This window comes from Rattus norvegicus, chromosome 2, assembly GCF_036323735.1.
Source record: "Rattus norvegicus strain BN/NHsdMcwi chromosome 2, GRCr8, whole genome shotgun sequence".
NCBI lineage: Eukaryota > Metazoa > Chordata > Mammalia > Rodentia > Muridae > Rattus > Rattus norvegicus.
In genome coordinates this window covers 45674634-45695961 of record NC_086020.1, presented here as the reverse complement: position 1 = coordinate 45695961, position 21328 = coordinate 45674634, and the positions used below count along the sequence as shown (strand labels likewise).

General features: G+C 45.2%; 1 protein-coding gene and 1 long non-coding RNA gene across 22 annotated transcripts in view; one reads left to right on the top strand and one right to left on the bottom strand.

Annotated features, from left to right (window-relative positions):
- Window positions 1-21328, bottom strand: part of Ankrd55 (ankyrin repeat domain 55) — a 100076-nt gene that overhangs the window by 21125 nt on the left and 57623 nt on the right. For all 19 annotated transcript variants that reach the window (XR_005500312.2, XM_039102572.2, XM_006231940.5 and 16 more), the window contains 2 exon segments: window positions 16744-16872; window positions 6815-6999 (listed from right to left, as the gene is read on the bottom strand). Coding sequence is in view for 18 of the 19 variants with exons in the window: in XM_039102572.2 (XP_038958500.2) it covers window positions 6815-6999; window positions 16744-16872 (314 nt within the window). In the remaining variant the exon portion in view is untranslated.
- Window positions 7040-21328, top strand: part of LOC103691456 (uncharacterized) — a 63127-nt gene continuing 48838 nt past the window's right edge. For 2 of the 3 annotated variants that reach the window (XR_010064083.1, XR_010064081.1), the window contains exon 1: window positions 7040-8856. This is a non-coding gene — a long non-coding RNA (uncharacterized LOC103691456). The remainder of the gene's footprint in view (window positions 8857-21328) is intronic. The other variant, XR_010064085.1, reaches the window with a different exon arrangement.

Genomic DNA, 21328 nt, shown 5'->3' with positions numbered 1-21328 from the left:
TTCATATTTAGAAAGTATTTTCTTAATCAGAAGACAAATGGTCACCAACACCCAACCATTTTTCTTTAAGAAACATCATAAAACCAGTGTTTTCTTAATAAACTAAAGAGGAACAACAGGAGGAAATATTTACAAATCACAGGTGCAACAAAAGGCTTAAAATTAGAATGTGTGTCAGCTTTCAGAGCTAAAGGACAAGAAAACAAACCCGCTTAAAGAATGGCGGAAGATTAGAATAGATGTTTCACCAACAAAGAGGTGTGGCTGGTGAGACACTCAAGAGGAAACGCCACAGGCTCAAAAACACTTCATCCAGTCAGTGTGGTTGTGCACACCCGGAGTCCCAGCATCCAGGAGGGAAAGAATGATGATTTCTGTGAGTTTGAGGCTAGCCTGGGCTACATAGTGAGTTCTGGGCCAATCTGTTCTACAAAGTGAGTCCCTGCCTTAAGAATAAAATTATCATTAGGGAAATGCAGATTTAAGTGGCAAGGAGATGCCACCTGCCTGTGTAAATGTTCCCAGTAGGGGCAAAACCCCAACAGAGCTTGATAGTAACTGATGGTGGTGAAAATGCAGAAGACTGGAACTTGCCTGCAATCTAAGCAGAAGTTTTTTTACAGGCTTAATATATCCTGAATATGTGACCCAGAAATCCCCACTTCTAGATACCTAGGTAGAGAAACGAAAATTCAGCTCTCAAATGTTTATAGCAACTGCATTATAACTTCCCCAAACTGGAAGCAAGCCACCATTCACCCGTGGGCGAGTGGATAAACAAATTGTGGTTCCTCTATATTGTGGAATATGACCCAAAGGGAGGCCCAATGGGCTACCAATGTACGGGACAGTTGAGATGACCCACTCCAAGCACATTCTGCCGAATGGCATGAGCCAATCTCAGAAGTGACCTTCCCTCTTTTAAAGACCTGAAATCTGAAGTGCTCTGAGCACTGACGGGTTGGATGTCACAAGTGGAACCTTCTATATCTGACCCTGCAGGACACGTCAGCGCTGAAGTTCCAGTGCACTTAGACGCTGTGAAGAATGCCTTCAGGCTCTGTGCCTGAACACATTTTGTGTTTAGACTAGGTTTCATTGGAAGATGTCTCATCGTATTTATGAAAGTCTTCCCAAATCTCAGCAATTCAGAAATCTGAAATACTTCCCATCACAGCATCGTGGCCAAGGGGTAGCCAGTCAACTTACAGTCACAAGTATATGACATTCCAAAAAGAACAAACTGTAGAAAGAAATAATCCGTGGTTGCCAGGGTTTAGGGTGGAAATGTGTGCAGCTGTAAGGAGGCAGCATTGGGGTTAATGGGGCTGTTTTGACTTTTGTTTGTGTTTGCACACAAAGTATGCAAGTTAAGAGTTAAAACCAAACAATAGGGATTTGTGTGTGCGTGCGTGCGTGTGTGTGTGTGTGTGTGTGTGTGTGTGTGTATAGATTAAAAAGAAAATCAGTATTTTTTCTAGACTTATTTAGGTTGAAAATAAGAAATGCATTTTGGCATGGTTCTCACCTTTATAATTTCAGCATCCAGGAAGCAAAGGCACCATGATTGGAAGTCTGAGGTCAGCCAAGGTTATAGAGTAAAGTCCTATCTCTGGGTATGTGTGGTATATACTTTTCTAATATGTGGCCCATTTTTCTCAATACCATTTATTAGTGTGATCGTATGCTCTCTCTGTTTTTTGTTTGTTTTTGTTTTTGTTTGCTTTTTTTAAGATAGAGTTTCTCTGTATGTAGCACTGACCTTCCTGGAGCTCACGTTCAAGCTGGCCTTGAACTCAAAGATTAACCTGTTTCTTCCTCCTTGAGTGTGGGGATTAAACTCATGCAGCACCACGGCCTGGTTAAGGTGACTATTTATTTTCCACTTTTCTTCTGTCCTCTATTTAAAGGCCTGGTTGGCTTTGAACTTAATCTTAGGGGGGAGGTGTGGCAGGGTAAGCCTGACAAATAATGTTTTCCTGCTTCTGAAAGCCAGGCTTAAAACTGGGAGCAGATCAGAAGCAAGGGCAAAGTATTTAACTGCACGTATAAAGGGGTCTGGGTCCCCCAATCCTAGACGGAGAGTTCTCCCTCAGCTGTGACAGATTGGTGGTGATGTGCTGAGAATAGAGCTTTAGAGTAGAGCACTGTGTACCATGCCATGTGCCAGGCACTGGGTTTGAACCCCAGTACCATTAAAAACTGAGCATAAAGACCACTGGGCCAAACAACACTAGGTCCCAGAGCTCAGCTTCTTCTTTGTAGCTGGTGGGAGGAGGTGTCTAGCCAGTGGGAACCCTGCAGCCTACGATCACCATGCTCCCATGAACAGCCCAGAGAGTGAAACCTCATCAGATACGAAAGAACAAAGTCGTGTATCAAGAGGGTCATCTCTCACCTCTATTCTCCTATATATTGGTATTGTGAGAATTCTACAATCAACCAAAAAGAGATGGAGGTTAAATTTCCCATTAGTCTACTTAGATGGTAAACATGAGAAATTACAGGTCTGGTTTGATAGCTCAATGGCAGTGTGCTTGCCTAACATACTGAGGGGCCAGGTTAAATTCCACACCGAGGAAAAGGATTAAGTTATAGATAATATAATTGCCACTATTTTTAAAAATCTTGGTTGTAACAAAGCATTCATACTTTACACAGTGAATATTCCACTCCTTTTCCCTTGGATGCACTTTGCACTGCGTGGAAGAGGAAGGTGAGAGCGTTTCTCTTACTGTGCTGTACCTACAGCGCGTACCGCGACACCTAAGCTTTGTAGGGTCTCAGCAAACAGTTGCTGAGAGGAAGCTTCGGTGATTCTACCCGCTTTGTTATACTACGGACAAAACAACTCTGGGTGAAGGTACACTCCACAGGCCACATGAAGCTCAAGAAGAAGGACGACCAACGTGCTGATGCTTCAGTCCTCCTTGGAAGGGGGGAGCAAAATTATTCACAGAAGGAAATATGGAGACAAAGTTTGGAGCAGAGACTGAAGGAAAGGCCACCCAGAGCCTGCCCCACTTGGGGATCCAGCCTGTACACATACATTCACCAAACCCAGACGATATTGCTGATGCCAAGAAGTGCATGCTGACAGGAGACTGATATAGTTGTCTCCTGAGAGGCTCTGCCAGGGCCCTGGGCATGCTGAAGAGGGCCAAGTAACCCTCAGGCACGGAACACCAGGAAGTGGTCAGAGAGGGGCCTTGGACCTGAATATCTCTGTACACAGTGTGGCCTCTGGGTCCACATACTCCAACTCTCCAATACTCTCTGTCTGTTAAATAATCCCTCTCCACTTTATGATGTCTTGGAGTACTGGTTCTCAACCCACCTAATGCAGTGAACTTTCAATACAGTTCATGTTGAGGTGACCCTCCCCCCACCATAAAATTATTTTGGTTACTACTTCATAACCGCTTTGCTACCGTTCTGGATTGTAAAATAAGTATCAGATACATAACCTCAAAGAGGCTGCGACCCACAGGTTGAGAACTTGCTGCCTTAGCAGGTCGGTGTCTCAGCAGCACAGTGACATATCATGCTGCGTCTGAATATGGCAGGTAGAATTTCTTCCAGTCTACCTCAGAGAGTTCTCCAGACAGTATTTTATGAGATGAGACTACAGAAGATTATTCTCTCCATTTAGAGGAAAATAAATTCAGTTGACAGAGTCGAACACTGATCGAGTCAGGCTCACCAACACGCAACAATCCATTTTGAAGGTTTGTGAAGTAAACCCTGCCTTACCTTCGCCAAGGCCAACTGTTTTAATTCCTCTCTGACCATCCTGGAAGGGGTGTGGAAAAACAAGAGGAACAGACTGATAACCTCTGATTCATATACTGAGCGTCTCTGTGGCAAATCTTGGGACACAGGTTCTGAGTTGTCTGATCTACAGTTCCGTTCCTATCTTGAGGCTGCAGATCACCCTACAGACACAGCTGACTGGCCTCAGCCATCGCCGTGAGGAGCGAAAAGTCGGGACCCGCGATTTAAGGCAACTGATATTGGGCGATGTGGTGGTCTCTGGGTGGTGAGGGATGATGGGTAGAAGGGGGCAGGGTTGCTTCAGCTCTCGGTAGCTAAGGGTTGATTTGTGAAGCCTGTAAACATCTATGGAGAATTCCCAGAAGTATGTAGGGAGGAGACTCTGATAAAAAGCTGTCCTCCCTGAGGAGAAATGAGTTTTGTTGCAGTGAATTGTGGCTTCATAGACTGCTGACATTTGGGGCATTTAAAACATGTAGGCTGCCTTCTGAGGTATTTGTGAGAAGGCATTAATCTTTGGCAAGTGCTATCATATTTAAAATACCATATATTATGTGACTTAGCTTTTCCCTTACATTTATTTATCGTGTGTGGGTATGTTCGCACAAGCTTGTGTGCCATGGCGCTTGGATGGAGATCAGAGACTAACTCTGTGAGATCCTATTCCCTTCTTCCACTATTTAGGACAGAGCTAAGTTTATCCGACTTGGTGACAAGAACCTTTCTTTATCTTCTGAGCCATCCTGCTGGCCATTTTTTAAAATGAGGTGTTTTTGAGACAAGAGTCTCATACTGCAGTCCATGTTGTCCTCCAGCTTGTGAACCTCCTACGTCAACCCCCCGAGGGCTATGGTTTCAGAGCGTTCCACCATTGCCTACTTTCTGAGGTGCCTTGATATACAGGCAGATGAGTTCTCCGGATTCTCTCTCTCTCTTCTCCCTCCCCTTACCCATCTTTTATTGCAATTTTATTTTTCTCCTTTTCCCACAAAGTTTTTTCTTTAGGAAAATCTTTTGCTAGAAAAAGAAGAGGAAAAGGAGGCGAGAGGTGGAGAGATGCCGTAAGCTTATTTTGATTTTTTGAACAGTTTGACTATTAACAGAAACTCGTGGTTTCACGGGAAAGACAGAATTTCATGTTCAGCGTGAGAATACAAGATGGAGAATGCGTGAATGGCTTAGCCAGTGGCTTGGAGCTTCCTGGAAACGGGACTTTTCTTCTCACCTCGGCGAATCGACTCTATTGATTTCCCTCTCTAGGCCTGCTTTCTTCCCTGAAGCTGTGGTTCTGCAAAACCAGGAGGAGTCTGCTCTGAGCTCGTTCTAACAACTTTTGAAGTAGGCAAGCTTCCTTTCATCTCCTGATGCTAAAATCTGTTCTTTTCTCTTTGTGGATCGCTGAAGTCTCGCCTCATCTTACTGACACCCCCCTTTCTTACCTCCTCAGACCTACATGGAACATGAGTCACTCCTCCCCAACACACACACACACACACACACACACACTCACACTCACACACACATTCACACTCACACACACATTCACACTCACACTCACACACACTCACACACACTCACACTCACACACTCACACACACTCACACTCACACACACTCACACACACTCACACTCACACACTCACACACTCACACACACTCACACACTCACACTCACACACACTCACACACACTCACACACTCACACACACTCACACTCACACACACTCACACACTCACACTCACACACACTCACACACACTCACACTCACACACACACTCACACACACTCACACTCACACTCACACACACTCACACACACACTCACACACTCACACACACTCACACTCACACACACTCACACTCACACACACACTCACACTCACACACACACTCACACACACTCACACACACTCACACTCACACACACACACTCACACACACTCACACTCACACACACTCACACTCACACACTCACACACACACACTCACACACACACTCACACTCACACACACACTCACACACACTCACACTCACACACACACTCACACTCACACACACACTCACACTCACACACACACTCACACACACTCACACACACACTCACACTCACACACACTCACACACACTCACACACACTCACACTCACACACACTCACACTCACACACACATTCACACTCTCACACACACTCACACTCACACACACTCACACACTCACACTCACACACACTCACACACACACTCACACACACTCACACACACTCACACTCACACTCACACACTCACACTCACACACACACACTCACACACACACACAGAATTCAAGATATCAGGGGGAAGTGCTCTTGTGGGACATCAAAGATTCTGATATGCTCACTTCATTCTTTAACAGAAAATGCTACACACAGCCTCAGACAGTTTGTAATCTGAAAATGTATTTTCAATAGTTTTGCTTACCATTGTATTTTTTCCTTACATTTCCGTGGACTCAGTGCCTAAACTAAAGTTAGAAAGTGAGTCATTGTAGGTGATGGGCACTGTATTTACCAGATGTTAGCGCAATCCTTCACTGGATTTCAAACATACCCTGTGACAAATCATTTTAGCTTTCCACACCTAGATCCCTTTTCCAGCAGGCATCCATGACTGAAAAAAACACCCTCATTAGTAAGGTCCATGGTTTTTAATAAAAATACCTCTTATACTCCGGATAAAAAGTTGTGGCCATTACAATACATCTCAGAGGAGAAGAAAGTATGAACTTCATTAAGAACTAAGGCCCATAGCTCAACAGGAAGCCTTCTGAGAACACTGCCTATGTTCAGTAAAAAGTGGAAAATCTGACCACGCCGTAGTTGCAACCTCTCTCCATAACAATGATTTTTCCTCCTCTTACTAAAATAGAGCAGTGCTTGCTGTCAGAAACACATGTATTACCAGCAATGAGGATGTAGGGTAGCGCCTTCAACATCTTTATTTTAAGATTGGTGTTAGAAGATGATGACTGGTAGTTCCCAGCACTTCCTGAGTTGCTATGGATACCTGTCATCCACATCCAGAGCCTGCAGGTTACACTCGGGGACCTTGGCCAGATCGTGAATGATGTCGCCGAAACCGGAAGCAGCTGCGATATGGACACACGTCTTCCCACTCTCGTCGTCGTAGTTGATAATGGATGGGCCCTGACGATGGCTCAGAATGATGGAGCACAGAATTCGATTTCCGCTCTGCAAAAAGAGTCAGAGAAAACCCATCATGAACAAGCCTGGGGGGGGGGAGGGAAGGAGAGGGGGGAGGGGGAGTGGAGCGGAGGAGAGGGAGAGGGGAGGAGACAGGGAGGGAAGAGCTGTTAAAATATAAAGAATGGCTGAAGGAAAGAAACAGGTTGGTCACTTCAAAATTTCTCTCCTCAGAGGATGAGGACTAAGAGATCCACCTGCTTAATATGCACCAGCTTGTCAAGCACTTGTAGGCAACCCTTTGACTATCCAACATGATGACTGTGTCTAAAGTTCACACCTCAGAACTACATAAATTATCCCCCCCAAAAAAATTTGCCAAAAACAATGTCTTGTAATGTTTTAAGTAAGTTTTGTTAAGTAATGTTTAAGTACAGTTTTGTGATGGTGGATGCAGGCTTGGCAGGATAAAGAGGGAACGAATGAGCTTCACGATCACATGGTTTGATCTGTGGAGAATTTGCTCCCCCCCACCCCCCATCCAGCTTCTCAGAAGTTCAGGTAACAATTTAGTTTGGCTTTAGTGAGATGGAGTGTAAATAAGGTGATTCCATTTTGATTTTTTTGCCTGCTGTCTTGGGGCCAGTACAGAAATCTAATCACAAGCTACGGGGTCTCCTACAATTTGTACCTAATTTCTTTCCACAGATTCCCTTTTATCTCAGTTCTCTGCCAGGGGTTCTATCTTTAGCCAGGGCTAACGTCTTCCACGCCTAGTGAACTGATAAAGGCTTGATCACAACATCAGCTGAGGTCAGAGCTAGCCGGACAGGTGGGTCACCTAGGCAACAAAGTGCTCCTTAGATCTGCTCTCTTGACTTCCTCATTTCAGGGGACAAGGGTGGCTGTGAGGACATGTGTGCACTTAGATTCAGTAGTGACACAACAGTAAGAGCAATGATAAAGGGATGCAGAAAACAAGCCTTTTCCCTCAGACTGCCACAGTGAGTTTTAGTTGCGTCTTGCATAGGAGACGCCTGCCACACCTCCAGATCCTCTCCTGGATCCATCCTGGGCACAGGCTACGCTGAGCTTTTCCTTCCCATGGGACAGGGAAAGGCCCCTGCCAGAGCAGAGGGCACCGGCACAGGCTAGGCAGGAGCGGGCTCCTGACACAGGAGTTTGGGGATAAGAACTGTGTGTGTGCAGACTTCATTGCCTAACCTGACTTCTCTTACAAAACTTGCAAATTTCAATGTGGTGACCACAGAGCACCGTCTCTCCTGTACCCTCCTGGACCTTGGTCACACAGCTGGGAAGGAACCCTGCCTACAAAGTACACATGTCACTTGCTTCCTCTCACATTCCCTCTTCCCACTTCCTCTTTCTCTCTCCATCTGCCTTGGCTATAACTTGGTGGGTTCCTGCTCGCTATAAGAAGCCTGCCTCTTTGATCACACAGGGGCTTTTATCAATTTTTCTATAGAGTCTTTCACACAATACATGACTCTGCACATTTCGAGGGGTCTGGGACACAGTTGAAACAGTCAAGTGACTTTTTTTTCTTGGAAAATAGGAGCTCCTAGAAAAGGAAAACAGGGGAAAAGTGCCAGCGGGGCGAATCTGTTTTGTTTACAGTTTCCTGGCAGAGAAAAGGAATTCGGGTTGCCAAGGTGATTCAAAGGGCAAGCAGCCCTGTTCAGCTTCCCCTCTTTGTATTGGAGGGAGCTTTAAGGACAGAGGGAAAAAACAAAAGGAGGTCCTTCACCTCTGCTCCTTTTCCTCGCCTGACCCTTGGCAGTGGTGGCAGCCCAGGGCATCTGTGTCTGCCTCTTCTAAAAGTCCTACCAACTTGTCCCAGGCATCTTGGAGGCTGGAATACCTTAGACCATGCCTCTGAATAAGGTCAGACCCGACAGCTCGCCTAGCTCTGCACTTCTTTCTCCCTGCCTTTTCTTCTGGCTTTCCCAGATAATTCCTTTGCTCGCTCCTGGATTGCACAAATGACGTTATTATTTGTATTTCACTCTGCTTTATGAGATTTCCTCAGAAATAATGGTGATGACTGTGTGCGTGGAGAGAATGTTTACTGCTTAGGACTTTTCTACACCGCTCCCAACACTGATCCCAGGAGGTAGCTAACTACTGTTGTTATCGGCACATTGGAGAGGTCAGAGAACAGAGGCAAGAGGGACTAAGGAATCACAGCCAAGGACTAGCTGAGTCAGGACAGACTCTGTAGAGTGTGTATGCTTTGATCTTTGCGGAAAGGATCCTGGATGTTCTCCCCGAGGAAGACAAAGTGAAAACTGCTGATCAGACCCGTCACTTAAGTCTTTCCGATGACTCTTGACAACTGAGAACTAAGTTAATCAGTAGGTACTCTAGAAAGCCTCTCCTAGGGATGTTGCCATGGTGACCCTCCTCAGAATTTAGAACCCTCCAGAGGCACTGGTAGATAAGCCAAGACCAGGGATGATATAGTCTCTTGGTGACACACAACATTCCCCATTAGCATTCTGGATGTTATCAGCCAAAGGGAGGCTCAGACAGTGGGGACAAGGGAGGTCACAGAGATCAAGACACACTAAGAGAGAAGTAGAAATGCCCAGCTGTGGCCATAGGAGGAACAGAGAATGAGTCTACATCCAGATGGGAGACGATGAAGCTAAGGAGTAATGATAGCACATGGAGCCTGTTCTTAAGTCCTTGCATTCTGCACTAGGATTTACACTGGGCTTGTGGGCTCTTTTGTTGTATTTATTTGCTTTGCTTTTGCTGGTGGGTAATGACCCATGTCCTCTGAAAACTGTTGCAATCTATTGTGTTCTATTTACCCCTTGTGAGCAGAGAGCACTGGAGAAGAGCCTGACTCAGAAGAAGGCTTGTCAAGGAGACAGCTGAAATGATAGATAATAATGTTGCTATATGTGAAAAAACCCCAAAAATTATAGTATCCTGAGTGAGAACTGTTTTATTTTAGGTGTCTGTCATGGTTTTAAGGAGAATGGCCCCTATAGGCTCATATGTTTGAATGCTTGGTTCCTAGTTAGTGGGAATGTTTTGGAAGGATAAGAGGGTGTGGCCTTGGAGGAGGTGTGTCACTGGGGGCAGGTTTTGAGGTTTCAAAAGCCCAAGCCTGGTCCAGTGTCTCAATCTCTGTTTCTCTCCATCTTTCTCTCTGCCTGTTACCTATGATTCTTAGCTACTGCTCCAGCACCAGGCCTACCTGCCTGCTGTTGTGCCCCCTCCATGATGATCATGGGCTAACTCTCTGAAGCAGCAAGCAAGCCCCCTACCACCACCTGTTAAATACTTTCCTTTATCAGAATTGTCTTGACCATGGTGTTTCAGCACAGTAATAGAATAGTGACTACGACAGTGTCCGTTGAAGGAGGTTCAGCAGGAGGCTGAAAGACCAGTAGGTTGTCAGCATAAGTCTAGGACCTGTAATGGTCAATCTTCATTATCCACCGCCTGTATTAGAACCATCAGATGACTGTGGGAACACACCCAGAGGTGTGTCTGTGAAGGAATGTAAATGGATGGTAGATCTGTATAACAAGGAGACAGGGAACTGAGCGCTGAAGTTCCACTGCGTCCTGACTGCGGATGCAGTGCGATCAGCCGCCCCCAGCTCCAGCCGCCATGCCTCCTCCCATAGCGCACTGCATCCCCTCACACTTAAAGCCAACCGTCCCCCTTTCATCCTCAGTTGCCTTTGTCATGGCAACAAGGACAGTAATTAGATGCAGAGTAAGTTGTATGGTGCCTTTCTTTACAGGAAATTCTGATACTCTTCCTGCCTTGAATAAGGGGATATAAACACCACTCCTCATGTGCTAGTGAGTGTGGGGAGGAGGCCAACGTTTTAGTGTCTGTGCTAACGTCTCCTTAGTCACGTCTCCTTAAAGGCCTGAGCGCTTACGACGTGCTGAAGCTGTAGTCAGACAAATTAGACTGGAACGGAGATCGTGAGTCTGCAGCGTTTGAGAACTGACTCCAGAGTGACCAGTGAGAGAAAAAGCCCAATGCCTCTGAACTATTAGACTCTGAACTGTTCTCAGTTAGCTCTTTGGGGGGCCAGAGTCCTAACTACTGCGCTAAGACAGGAGAATGGAGAGGATGCCTGGGAAGGAAGAGCCCTAACTGGCATCACACAGTATGCGACTGTCTAGGTAGCACGCTTGAAAAGACAGATGCAACGCAAAGTCCGAAAACTAAGTAACAATCATAACATGTTGTCAGGATATAAGACAAACTTTTATACAAAAGACAAAATTATTTTTCTATATATTGGCAGTGAACAAATAGAATTTGAAACTAGAAACTACTGTTTTGTATGTGGTTTGTCTTTTATAAAACTTATTCCGAAATTCAACCTCCAATATAGCGTCATCTCCCACCCCCTCTCTGCATATGTGTGTGTGTGTGTGTGTGTGTGTGTCTGTTTTAGTGTGTGTGTGTCTGTGTGTGTGTGTGTGTGTGTCTGTGTGTGTTTACAGGGAGGGAGGGAGGAGAAGACAGGGAAAGGGAGATGGAGGAAGAGGGTGAAAGAGTTTCAGTCAGAACCAGAGAGAGAGAGAGAGAGAGAGAGAGAGAGAGAGAGAGAGGTGTATGCCTGCCTATGTACACTGGTGCACACTCATATGTGTGAGTATGTGAGGGCCAGGGGTTGATGTTGACTATCTCCCTGTCACTCTCTCCTTTGTTTTCTGGGACAGGGCCTCTCATTGAATGTGGAGCAGTGAGCTCCGGGAATCCTCCTGTCTCCGCTTCACAGCACTAGGATTCCAGGGGAACACCTTTATGCCTGCCATTTTATGTGGGTGTTGAGGATCCTAACTCAGGTACTCAGTTTGCACAGCAATCATTTTGCCAGCTGAGCCATCTCCCCGGTCCTCTACCCCTAGTGTGATAGCAATGAGCAGTGGACCGTTTAAGAGGCAATTAGATTGGGCTGGTGGGGAGGGGGTGTTCATTCCTGAGAGGTTATTACTGTAGTTCTGAGAAGTGTACCCTGGTCATTTTGAGAGCGGGTTGCTATGAAGTGGATCAGTTTTCCTGTCTTTCACACGTACAGCGTTTTCTTCCTGTTTATCTTTTCATTGTGGAACAGCATGAGACTCTTGGCAAACACCAAGCACATCCTGGCACGCTACCCTTGACCTTCCATACTGTGAGCTAAAGAAAGACCTATTCCTTTGAAATGACCGCCTCTCAGTGCTTCTGTCATAGGAGAATAAACCAGACAGATAAAAACATGGAAACAGCTTAGAAGCGTGCCTTAGCAGCTATGAACACTGACTGCTCCTCCAGAGGATCCGAGTTTAATTCCCAGCATCCTCATGGTGGCTCACAACTGTTATAACTAACTCAAGTTCCAGGGAGTCCATTCTGTCTTCTGAACTCCACAGACACCAGACATGAACACAATGCACAGACATTCATGAGGGCAAAACACCCTTACATATTTATGACAAAGAAAGTTATTTCATGATCTTGTTGCTGTTGTCAAGATGCTTTTTCTTCTCAACTTGATCTTCAGACTCAATATATTTCCAATAAATATTGATCAACTGACCCTAAAGATTACACAAAGAAGCAAAATATCAAGAGAAGTCAACCTGATATTGAGAAAGAACAGTAAAGTTGAGGGACCATTATCCCACTTAAAGAGTTACTATTATTCACAGTTGTTAAGACAGAATGGTACTGGCAAAGGAACAGAAAGATAGGCCTTGAGTAAAGAGCAGATAGCCTGGAAACAGACTCACTCATATACATTGTATGAGTCAAACTTTGTCCTTGTGACAAATACCTCAGTTAAGCAACTTGGAGGAAGTTAGTTGGGCTCACATTTTTATAGGTTTTAGTCTATTTCACTACCCTTTGTGCTTAGGTAGAGAAGGGAGACAAGATAGAGGCATCCAATGAACTAGCATCATCACAGAATGCATAGCCCTGCAGGTCTGGAATAACACTTTGTAAGATTATCACTGACAGCAAGTGTGATGATTTGAATAGGAATGCCCCCTATAGACTCAAGTGTTTGAATGCTTGACTCATCAGAGGTGTGGCCTTGCTACAGGAAGTGTGTCACTGTGGGGATGAGCTTTGAGGTCTCTTCTTGCTGCCTGAGGATCAAGATATAGAATTCTCAGTACAGTCCCAGCACCATGCCTGCCTGGATGCTGCCATGCTTCCTGCCATGATGATAGTGGACTAAACCTCTGAAACTGTAAGCCAGCCCCAGTTAAATGCTTTCCTTTATAAGAGTTGCCTTGGTCATGGTCTCTCTTCACAGCAGTAAAACCCTAACAAAGATGGCTTTTGTTAGCCCAGCCATATCCACACAGTGCTATCCTCTAGATTGATAGAATAGGAAAGAGGCAACAGCCATTGTCACATATGAAGTTAGTTTGTGGGCCTGATGTTTCAAATCTTTACTGCTTTGGGTATTTGGGTCAAATACAAAGGCTGAATTATTTCCAAGCATTGTAGTTTCAAATATGATCTCATTGTACAGCCCAAGAGAAAAGTAGGACACTGAGCAAAGGAATAAAGGACAATGGGAAGCAGACTCCTTCATGTGGAAACTCAAAAGAGTGCAGTGCTGGGCGTGTGCAACAAGAAACAAGACTACAGAACAGCAGTGTAGCAAGAATTTCCATGACCGCTACTCCTCGTCTTTGCCGTAAAAAGGGCAGAATATACCCCCTGGGGATTTGCTATCCTTACTAACCATGTGGGAGAGAGGGGGGGCACCAGTCCTCTAGAACCAGGGTTCTTTACCTGTTGACATAGTTACCGACTGTCTCTGAGTACTTGAAGAAAGCTGAAGACTCTTTCCTCAGAAAAATGAGTGCAAGCATATACCGCCCTGCACATAGAATATTAGGTACCACTGTGGGGTACTACAAGGAACCTTCTTATTACTCATTTTACTTCCAGTGACAGATACTTATAGATGCTCCAGAACAAAAGTATTGACTAATGGAGCAAACACACGAGGCACTTCCTGTGTGTACAATCGTGACCACACTGCCTAAGACAAAAGTAGGTAAGCTATTGGTGTCTAGTAGCGTGGTTCTTCTATGAGAGCAATTCTTAATCCTAGCAGCACATTTAAATTTTGTGGGAGGAGGAAGGAGCTTTAAAAACATTCATGTCTGGGCTCCATTTTGGAACAGCTGAAGGAGAAGCTAAGGGCCTCTGATTCACATAAAAGCTCTTTAGATGAGCCCAGTTAGCATGGCAGGTTGGGAGTCCTGTAATTTACAGCAGGATCACTGATGGCAGAAGGTATCAGCCTTTCTAATGCTGAGACCCTTTAATACGTGCTCATGCTGGAGGGGACCCTGACCATAAAATCATCTTCATTGCTGCTTCAGAACTGATATGAACAGGTTTTGCTACTGTTATAAACCTTAAGCTGAGTTGCCCATTGGTCTTAGGCAACCCCCGTGAAAGGGTCATTCTCACAAGCCATGGGTCGAGAACTGCTGGTTTAGATAGTAGAATCCTCACATACGACAACCGTGTCTCTGTAAAAGTTGGTGATTATAAGAAAGTGAGCAGCACAGGTTTCGGGGGTTTTCCCCTTAGATAAAATCTGGGCTGTCATGGAAACCGAGTGTGCTGCTCTGGCTTTAGCCAGACTGTCACCTAGAAGACAGAGGTTTCATCGCCAGAGAGACAGACTCAAAAGGTCTGGGATGGGGTTCAGGGTTCTGCCATTGGGTAAGGCCTGCTGGTGGGTTCATTCCATTGCAAGGGCTAACTTAGGTGCTAACCCGTGGCTGGTGTAAACATAAACGTCACTTTTGTTTCCTCAGATGAATTGGAGCGGTAAGAGCCATGCCCAAGCTTTATGGATACATGGTTGAGCCCAGAGAACTTCTATCTATCTATCCCTAGGCCTAGGCCTGGAACCTTCCAGCCGCCATACAATCTAATCTTCTACAAGCCTGGACCTTAAAGGCTTCAGCTTCCAGCCTCCGTCTGCTCACCTAGACGTAGAATGTTTCAGCCTCTGGGACTTATTGCTGAATAAACTCACTCTTTCTAGTTCCTTCTGAACTGTGGCTGGCTGGTTCAACTCAGCAGTTGTGGCTCAAACTCCTTTCCGAGCGGACTGATTCAAACTGGCTTCTCTGGGCTTCTGACAGAGTTGCTCTGCTTGGAAAGATTGCCTCTGCACACCATAAACTGAACTGCTCCACAATGACCTCAACTGAGCTGACTGAACTCCCTCCCTCAGTGCTTTTTAAGTAGCCTCTCTTTCCTGTTCTCATGAGAGTTGGGCGCAGCCTGTCTCTGACTCATTCTGTCAAATCTTTCTCTGATTTGTCACTTTGTCTGCCCCTCAATTAGACATCATCGTTTGGGATTAAAGGTGTGTATTTCAGCCAGAAGGATTAAAGGTGTGTGGTGTGTCTGCATTCCAGCTGGATCATATCCTTGGATGTGATCCTTGACCCCTTGCCAGAGCAGCCATCTTGCTGGATTAAAGTTCTGTTCAGGCTGAGATGAGGAAGGGGAACACATGATTCATGTCTGTCAGAATTACACAGGGGGAGATTTTCCAAAGGACACACAGCCTAGAGGCAGGAATCAGAGTGCAAGTGTATTAAGGGTAAATATGTAAAGATACCGTCTTCACCTAAGCTCAGAACCAACATGCACAGGGAATTGCTTGGTTGCTGAACCAGACATCTTGGGAGCATTGCTACTGCAGTGACCCCTAACTAGCCAGAGGCAATTTCCAAGTGCCCCAAACAGTGCTGGCAGGGAGGGGGCAGGGCATATGATTAGATAATGAAAATTTGTAGGTGCACACTAGGGCAGGTGGGCAAGACAAAAACAAGCCCTGCTCACTCTGTAACATTGCCCAGGGCTGGGTTCAGCACTCTGTGATTGAAGCCAAGTTTAGAGGCACAAAACCAGAGCAGTTTCCAAATCACTTGTTTTTTGCCTTACCTCAGGCACATGTGTGAGTCCTGAAACTTGCAGGTGCTACCCTGCCAACATGAAAACACTAAGTGAAACTGTATCTGGGTAGCAGAGATGACTCATCAGGATACCTTGACTAGCCAATAGCAGGAAAGAGTAGGGCTGTGTGCATAGGCATCGGAAGCCAAGGTTGCTGAGGGAAGCACCCATCAGCTCTCCTTGAGGGTGGCCGCAGGTGTAACTCCGCTCATTCGTGAGTGAGCCATCCCCTTGGCAATAGGATAGACTTCAGAGCTATTAGCTGCCTTCACTCTTTTATCTCAGTCTGTTTGACTCTCTTTGGACTGTAGAATTCACAGGCCTACTCTGCTATTTCTGGCCATGTGAACTGAGGTGGCTCAACTCCCATGACAGTGATGTAGGAGTGTGACTCATTGTTTTCCCACTGTTCTGTACAAATGTCAAGATCCTCTGCAGTGGCTGTGGAAGGTTGGGCACATGAGCTCTGGTCCAAAGACTGAAGGAATTTGCCTGGTAACCCTCTGAGGGTCTCTAGAAGTCAATAGTAAGCATTGGGTGCAACATTACAGGTGTGTGTGTGTGTGTGTGTGTGTGTGTGTGTGTGTGTGTGTGACTTGCTATTGTCTTTCTGGATATGGGGGGAGGGTAAAGGCACAGAGACAGTCCTCCTTGATCTATCATATTAATTTCAAATAAGCACCAGGACGAGCATGTGGGATAGATAGCTCCTGCTTTTGTGGTTGACCTGTGTAGAAATCAGTTAACATGCCTTTACATCATTTGAAGCTGAGACAAGTTCACAGCCTGCATTCTCACCTGGACAGCCCAGTGGAGAGCTGTTTTAAAGTCCTTGTCCACAAGGGTGGGGTCTGCCCCCTTCTTCAACAGCATCTGGGTATGTTGAGGCCGGTTGTGAAAAGCTGCCCAATGAAGTGGTGTCATTCCCTGGAATATAATGATCAGAGGGGACAGAAATGAACACAGACTCCTAAGAGAAAACAAGATACATTCTTGCGAAGGCCAGCAGGTCCTCACTAGCACACCCAGTGCTGTTACTTTGTTGCTTCATTCATTCGAGTGATACTCGATGATTAACTTTCTACCAAGTCAGTAGGTGTTGAGGATCCAAAAGTGAATGTCAGAATCAGGATGCCTGCCCTCATGGGTGTTGGGCTGTGGTAAAATAAAGGAAGACAGGCAATAAACGCACACATAGGAGTCAAGGGATTTCCCTGATCAACAGTGGTCACACAGAGTGTAACCCAGGGAACAAGGTCTGCTCTAAAACAGGCTTCTTTGAGACAGATTGAAGGAAGAGGGATGCCAGCCCCAAGCCACATAGCTGAGGATATGCGCAAGGAGACGGCAATCATGGAAGAATACAAACCCCCAACAATTCCTGCACATGGGGTGACGGCTGAGGTTCCAGTACCTAGGACAGAGAGAGGCTGTATGCTATGGAATGAATGAATGAACTAGAGAAGAGATGAAATCTAAGACAGGCTGATCCTGGGAGGCCAGTAGGCATATCAGTCTTGTATAAATCATTCGGATTTTATTTCACATCAATGGAAACACAGTGGTGGGTTTCAAGTGGATGCTGGAATGATCTTCACACTGTTGCAAACAAATTGTTCCGTGGCAGCTGGTAGGATGGGGCTAGCCAAGTCTCTCTCATGTAGCTAAGCCTCTCTGAGAACTGAAGGTCATATAGTCAAAGGATGGTCTAATGGCAAGTGACTTTATGTGGGGCAAGGGGAGCCTCAAAGAAAGAGTGGTATTTGGGGTATGACAGGAGAGATGGCCTCTCCTTGATCACTCCTCTCGCCCTCATGAAAACATTCAAAGTGAACTGATTTTAGGTTTCCCGAGAAGAGGCCAAGGCACAGAGAAGCTATGGAGTTTCTCTTCTAAAGTTATTCCTGCAGACAGCATGGAGACAGGTAATAGTCCTTCTCTGTTGCACAGGATGTGGTTGGTACAGGTGACAATCCTTGATCTAGTCACCCCAGAGTATTTATTGATCCAGAAATCCATAAGAGTTCTTAAAGCTATTATCTTACTTTATCTTCCAAACCACCTTCTGGAGTGAAAGCTGTAGGAAATCTCTCCCCATGTTCCCAAGATACTTTTCTTCTCCTCCCAGAACACACAGTCAGACCACATTCTAATCTCTCTACATCTGCTTCTGCCATGCAACCGAGTTCTAACCATTAACAAATGGACAGGAGGCACAGAGACTCTCCTAGGGCCTGGTCCGGAAAGCAGCATACCTTTCTTCACACCCGTGCTCTCTTCTCATCTCACTGAGACTGTAGACGAGGATGGGACCACACAACTGCAAAGCCTGAGACCCTAACTGAAGAGAGATCATCAGAGAACAGATCCACATCACCAATCAGCATCATCACCATGATGGGAACCAAAGTGTATTTTCTTGTGCCAGGACATTGAAATTTTGTGTCACCACAGCAGCTAGAGAACCCTGATCCATGCCATGGTCCCCTAGAAGAAGAAATAGCTCCAGTGAAGTGCTCAAGTTCAGTGAGAGCACAACTAAGCTCAGGGAGTGAGGATTGTGGAGCACCGGGCTTAATCTCCTCCATCAGTTTCATATTTTAAATCTGTAATTTATGGTGTGTTTGCAGGTTTCAAGTGTCCTCTAATACTGAGCCTCTAGAGCAGGTCTTGGGGCTATTTAACAAATTGATTCCATATGGAAAGGAATATTGACCTAAAGATGCTGGGGCTTGCCTACTTGGTACAACTGTTGCATTTCCTCTTGGAATGCAGAGTTTCTTCTTCATTTTCAGTTGGGCTACAGGGATTAAAATTCCAAGCACAAGGGAACTGGATTCTTTTTTATTTTGTTTCCCATGATTACTCCTTTTCTAGTGAGATCCTGTTTCAATCACTGAGATAGCTGGGCTCTTGTCTGCCTTTCTTAATCCTGAAAGCTCTGAGCAGTGTTAGGAGCATTGCAGGTGCTAAGAGAATACTACTTATTAAGTGAGAGAATGACTTCTAATTGTTCTTGACTACATTTTTTTATTTTTGTACAATGTGGCTTTGCTTTGTAACAGTTTGCATTTTTTGCCTGTGTGGTATATGCTTGTGCATGTGCTCATGTGTGCACGTGGGTGGAAATGCACATGAATGTGAGTATATGTGGATATAGAAGCCAGAGGTTGGTCTTCAGTGTCTTCCTGGGCTGTTTCCTACCTCATTTTTGAAACAATCGAAGTTGGAGCTCACTGAATTGCCTGGGCTTGCTGGTAGGTGAGCGCCAGGGACCCACCTGTCTCTGCTTCCGGAATGCTAGGCTCACATTGCACTTAGCTTTTTATGTGGTCCCAAATTTAGGTCCTTAGGACTATGCGGGAGGATTTTGAACTATTTTCCCAGGCCCAGCTTTGCATTTTTATATACACATAAGAAGAGCAGATGTCGAATGAGTTCTCCATACAAAATGAACTTGTTTAGTGATTGCTGTTACCAACCTAATGAGTCTTCACCCCAGAATTTTATGGTGAGTGTTCCTAAAAGATCTCATTCTGAGAACTATGATTAGCCTACGAGATGGCTCAGTTTGTGAAGTGCTTGTCTCAAAAGCATGAGAACCTGAGTTTGGATGGCCAGCAGCCCTGTAAAAAGCCAGGCCTACTTGCATGCATTTGTAACACCAACGTTGAAGAGATGGATGGAGGAGGATCCCGGGCTGGCCAGTCAGTCAGTCTAGCTGAATTAGTGAGCTCCAGGCTCACAGAGATACTCTACCTCAAAAAATGAGGTGGAACAACTGAGAAAGAATCCAATATTGACCTCCAGCCTCCACATATGCACACACATACACAAAAGCATGAGTGTGTGTACACACACACACACACACACACACACACACACACACAGAGAGAGAGAGAGAGAGAGAGAGAGAGAGAGAGAGAGAGAGAAAGAGAGAGAGAGAAATGTATAATAGATAGCAATGACTATGTACAACTGCGACTTAAGCACATGGGAATTCACTGTGAAAACGTGGTTATAAATTAAACTGTGGTTATGCAAGGCTAGCAATTGTGTCCTACTTGGACTTGCTACATTGTATTATTCTTTTAAAACAATAAAACATCCAAGGGCAACTCCTGCATGTGTTGGTAAAGGAGTAGGACAATAAGAATGTTACTATGTTTTTAAAACATTTATTAGTTTACTTTGTAGTGTGTGTGTTTGTGCTGGGGCACATGTGGAAGTCAGAGGACAGCTTGTAGCTTGGGGCTCTCTCTTTCCTGGATAAAACTCATTCTGCTTGGCTTTCTGGCAAGTACCTTTTCCTACTTAACTATCTGGTCGACCCAAACATTACCATCCTACACCTATTTGGCACCAAGAAATCTATATGTATCAGCTCATTGAATTTTTACAGTGACCCCCAAGTGTAGAAGTTTCAGAATCATTTTTAAAGTGAGGAAGCTGAAGTAGACAGGTTAAGCAATTTGCCTAAGACACTGGCTGAGACTTGGTAAGGCTGGAATTCAAATCCACGTGTCGGTGGTTCTGGAAAAAAAATAATCTTCATCATATTGGTAGATTTCTGTGCTTGGAAAGGAACTCAGGTGCTGGGAAATGTGTGTGTGTGTGTGTGTGTGTGTGTGTGTGTGTGTGTGTGTGTGTGTGTGTGTTTGTGTGTGTGGGGTGTGTGTATGAGAGAGAGAGCGAGAGCGAGAGCGAGAGAGAGAGAGACTTAGCTGACTTAAGTCTTGTCACTTTATGCAATGGCGGTTCTCACTAGGGAACAGGTTGTCTCCTATCGTACTAGCTGTGCTATTTGTCTCTAGGTTTCTTCTAAAAGTAGAATTAGTAAGTCTTTAGAAATGACTCCTTTGTTGTTGCTGTTTTTGAGATAGTTTTTCTGTGTAGCTTTGTCTATCCTAGAACTCACTTTGTACACCAGGCTGACCTCCAACCTGCCTCTGCCTCCCAAGTGCTGGGATTAAAGGTGTTTAGCACTATTTCCCGGCTAAGGTTAATATTTTAAATGTAATCTTTACCCTACTTTCATTGGTTAGAAAAGTAGCCAGGCCTCGCCAAACCTTCATCTCTAGCAGAGTTCACTCTGAAAGAATAGTGACTGGTTTCTTCTTGTTTCCCCTTTTATACTGAGTTGGGAGTAAAGGCGTGGACACCCAGGCCCTGGCTAGAAATAACTCGTTTTGGCCACCAACTCTGACTTGCCTTAACTTCCCTGAATACTATTGCATTGTAAACATTTGTAAACTTTAGGTCAAAAGAAATTTCCTGTTGCTTTTTTTTCCCCAGCTGAGCTAATAAGAAATAAAAATAAATCCTTGTAGCATTCACAGCTTTCAAAAGCTCACGGGGAAGCTGGGTAAGTCATTCAGGCAGC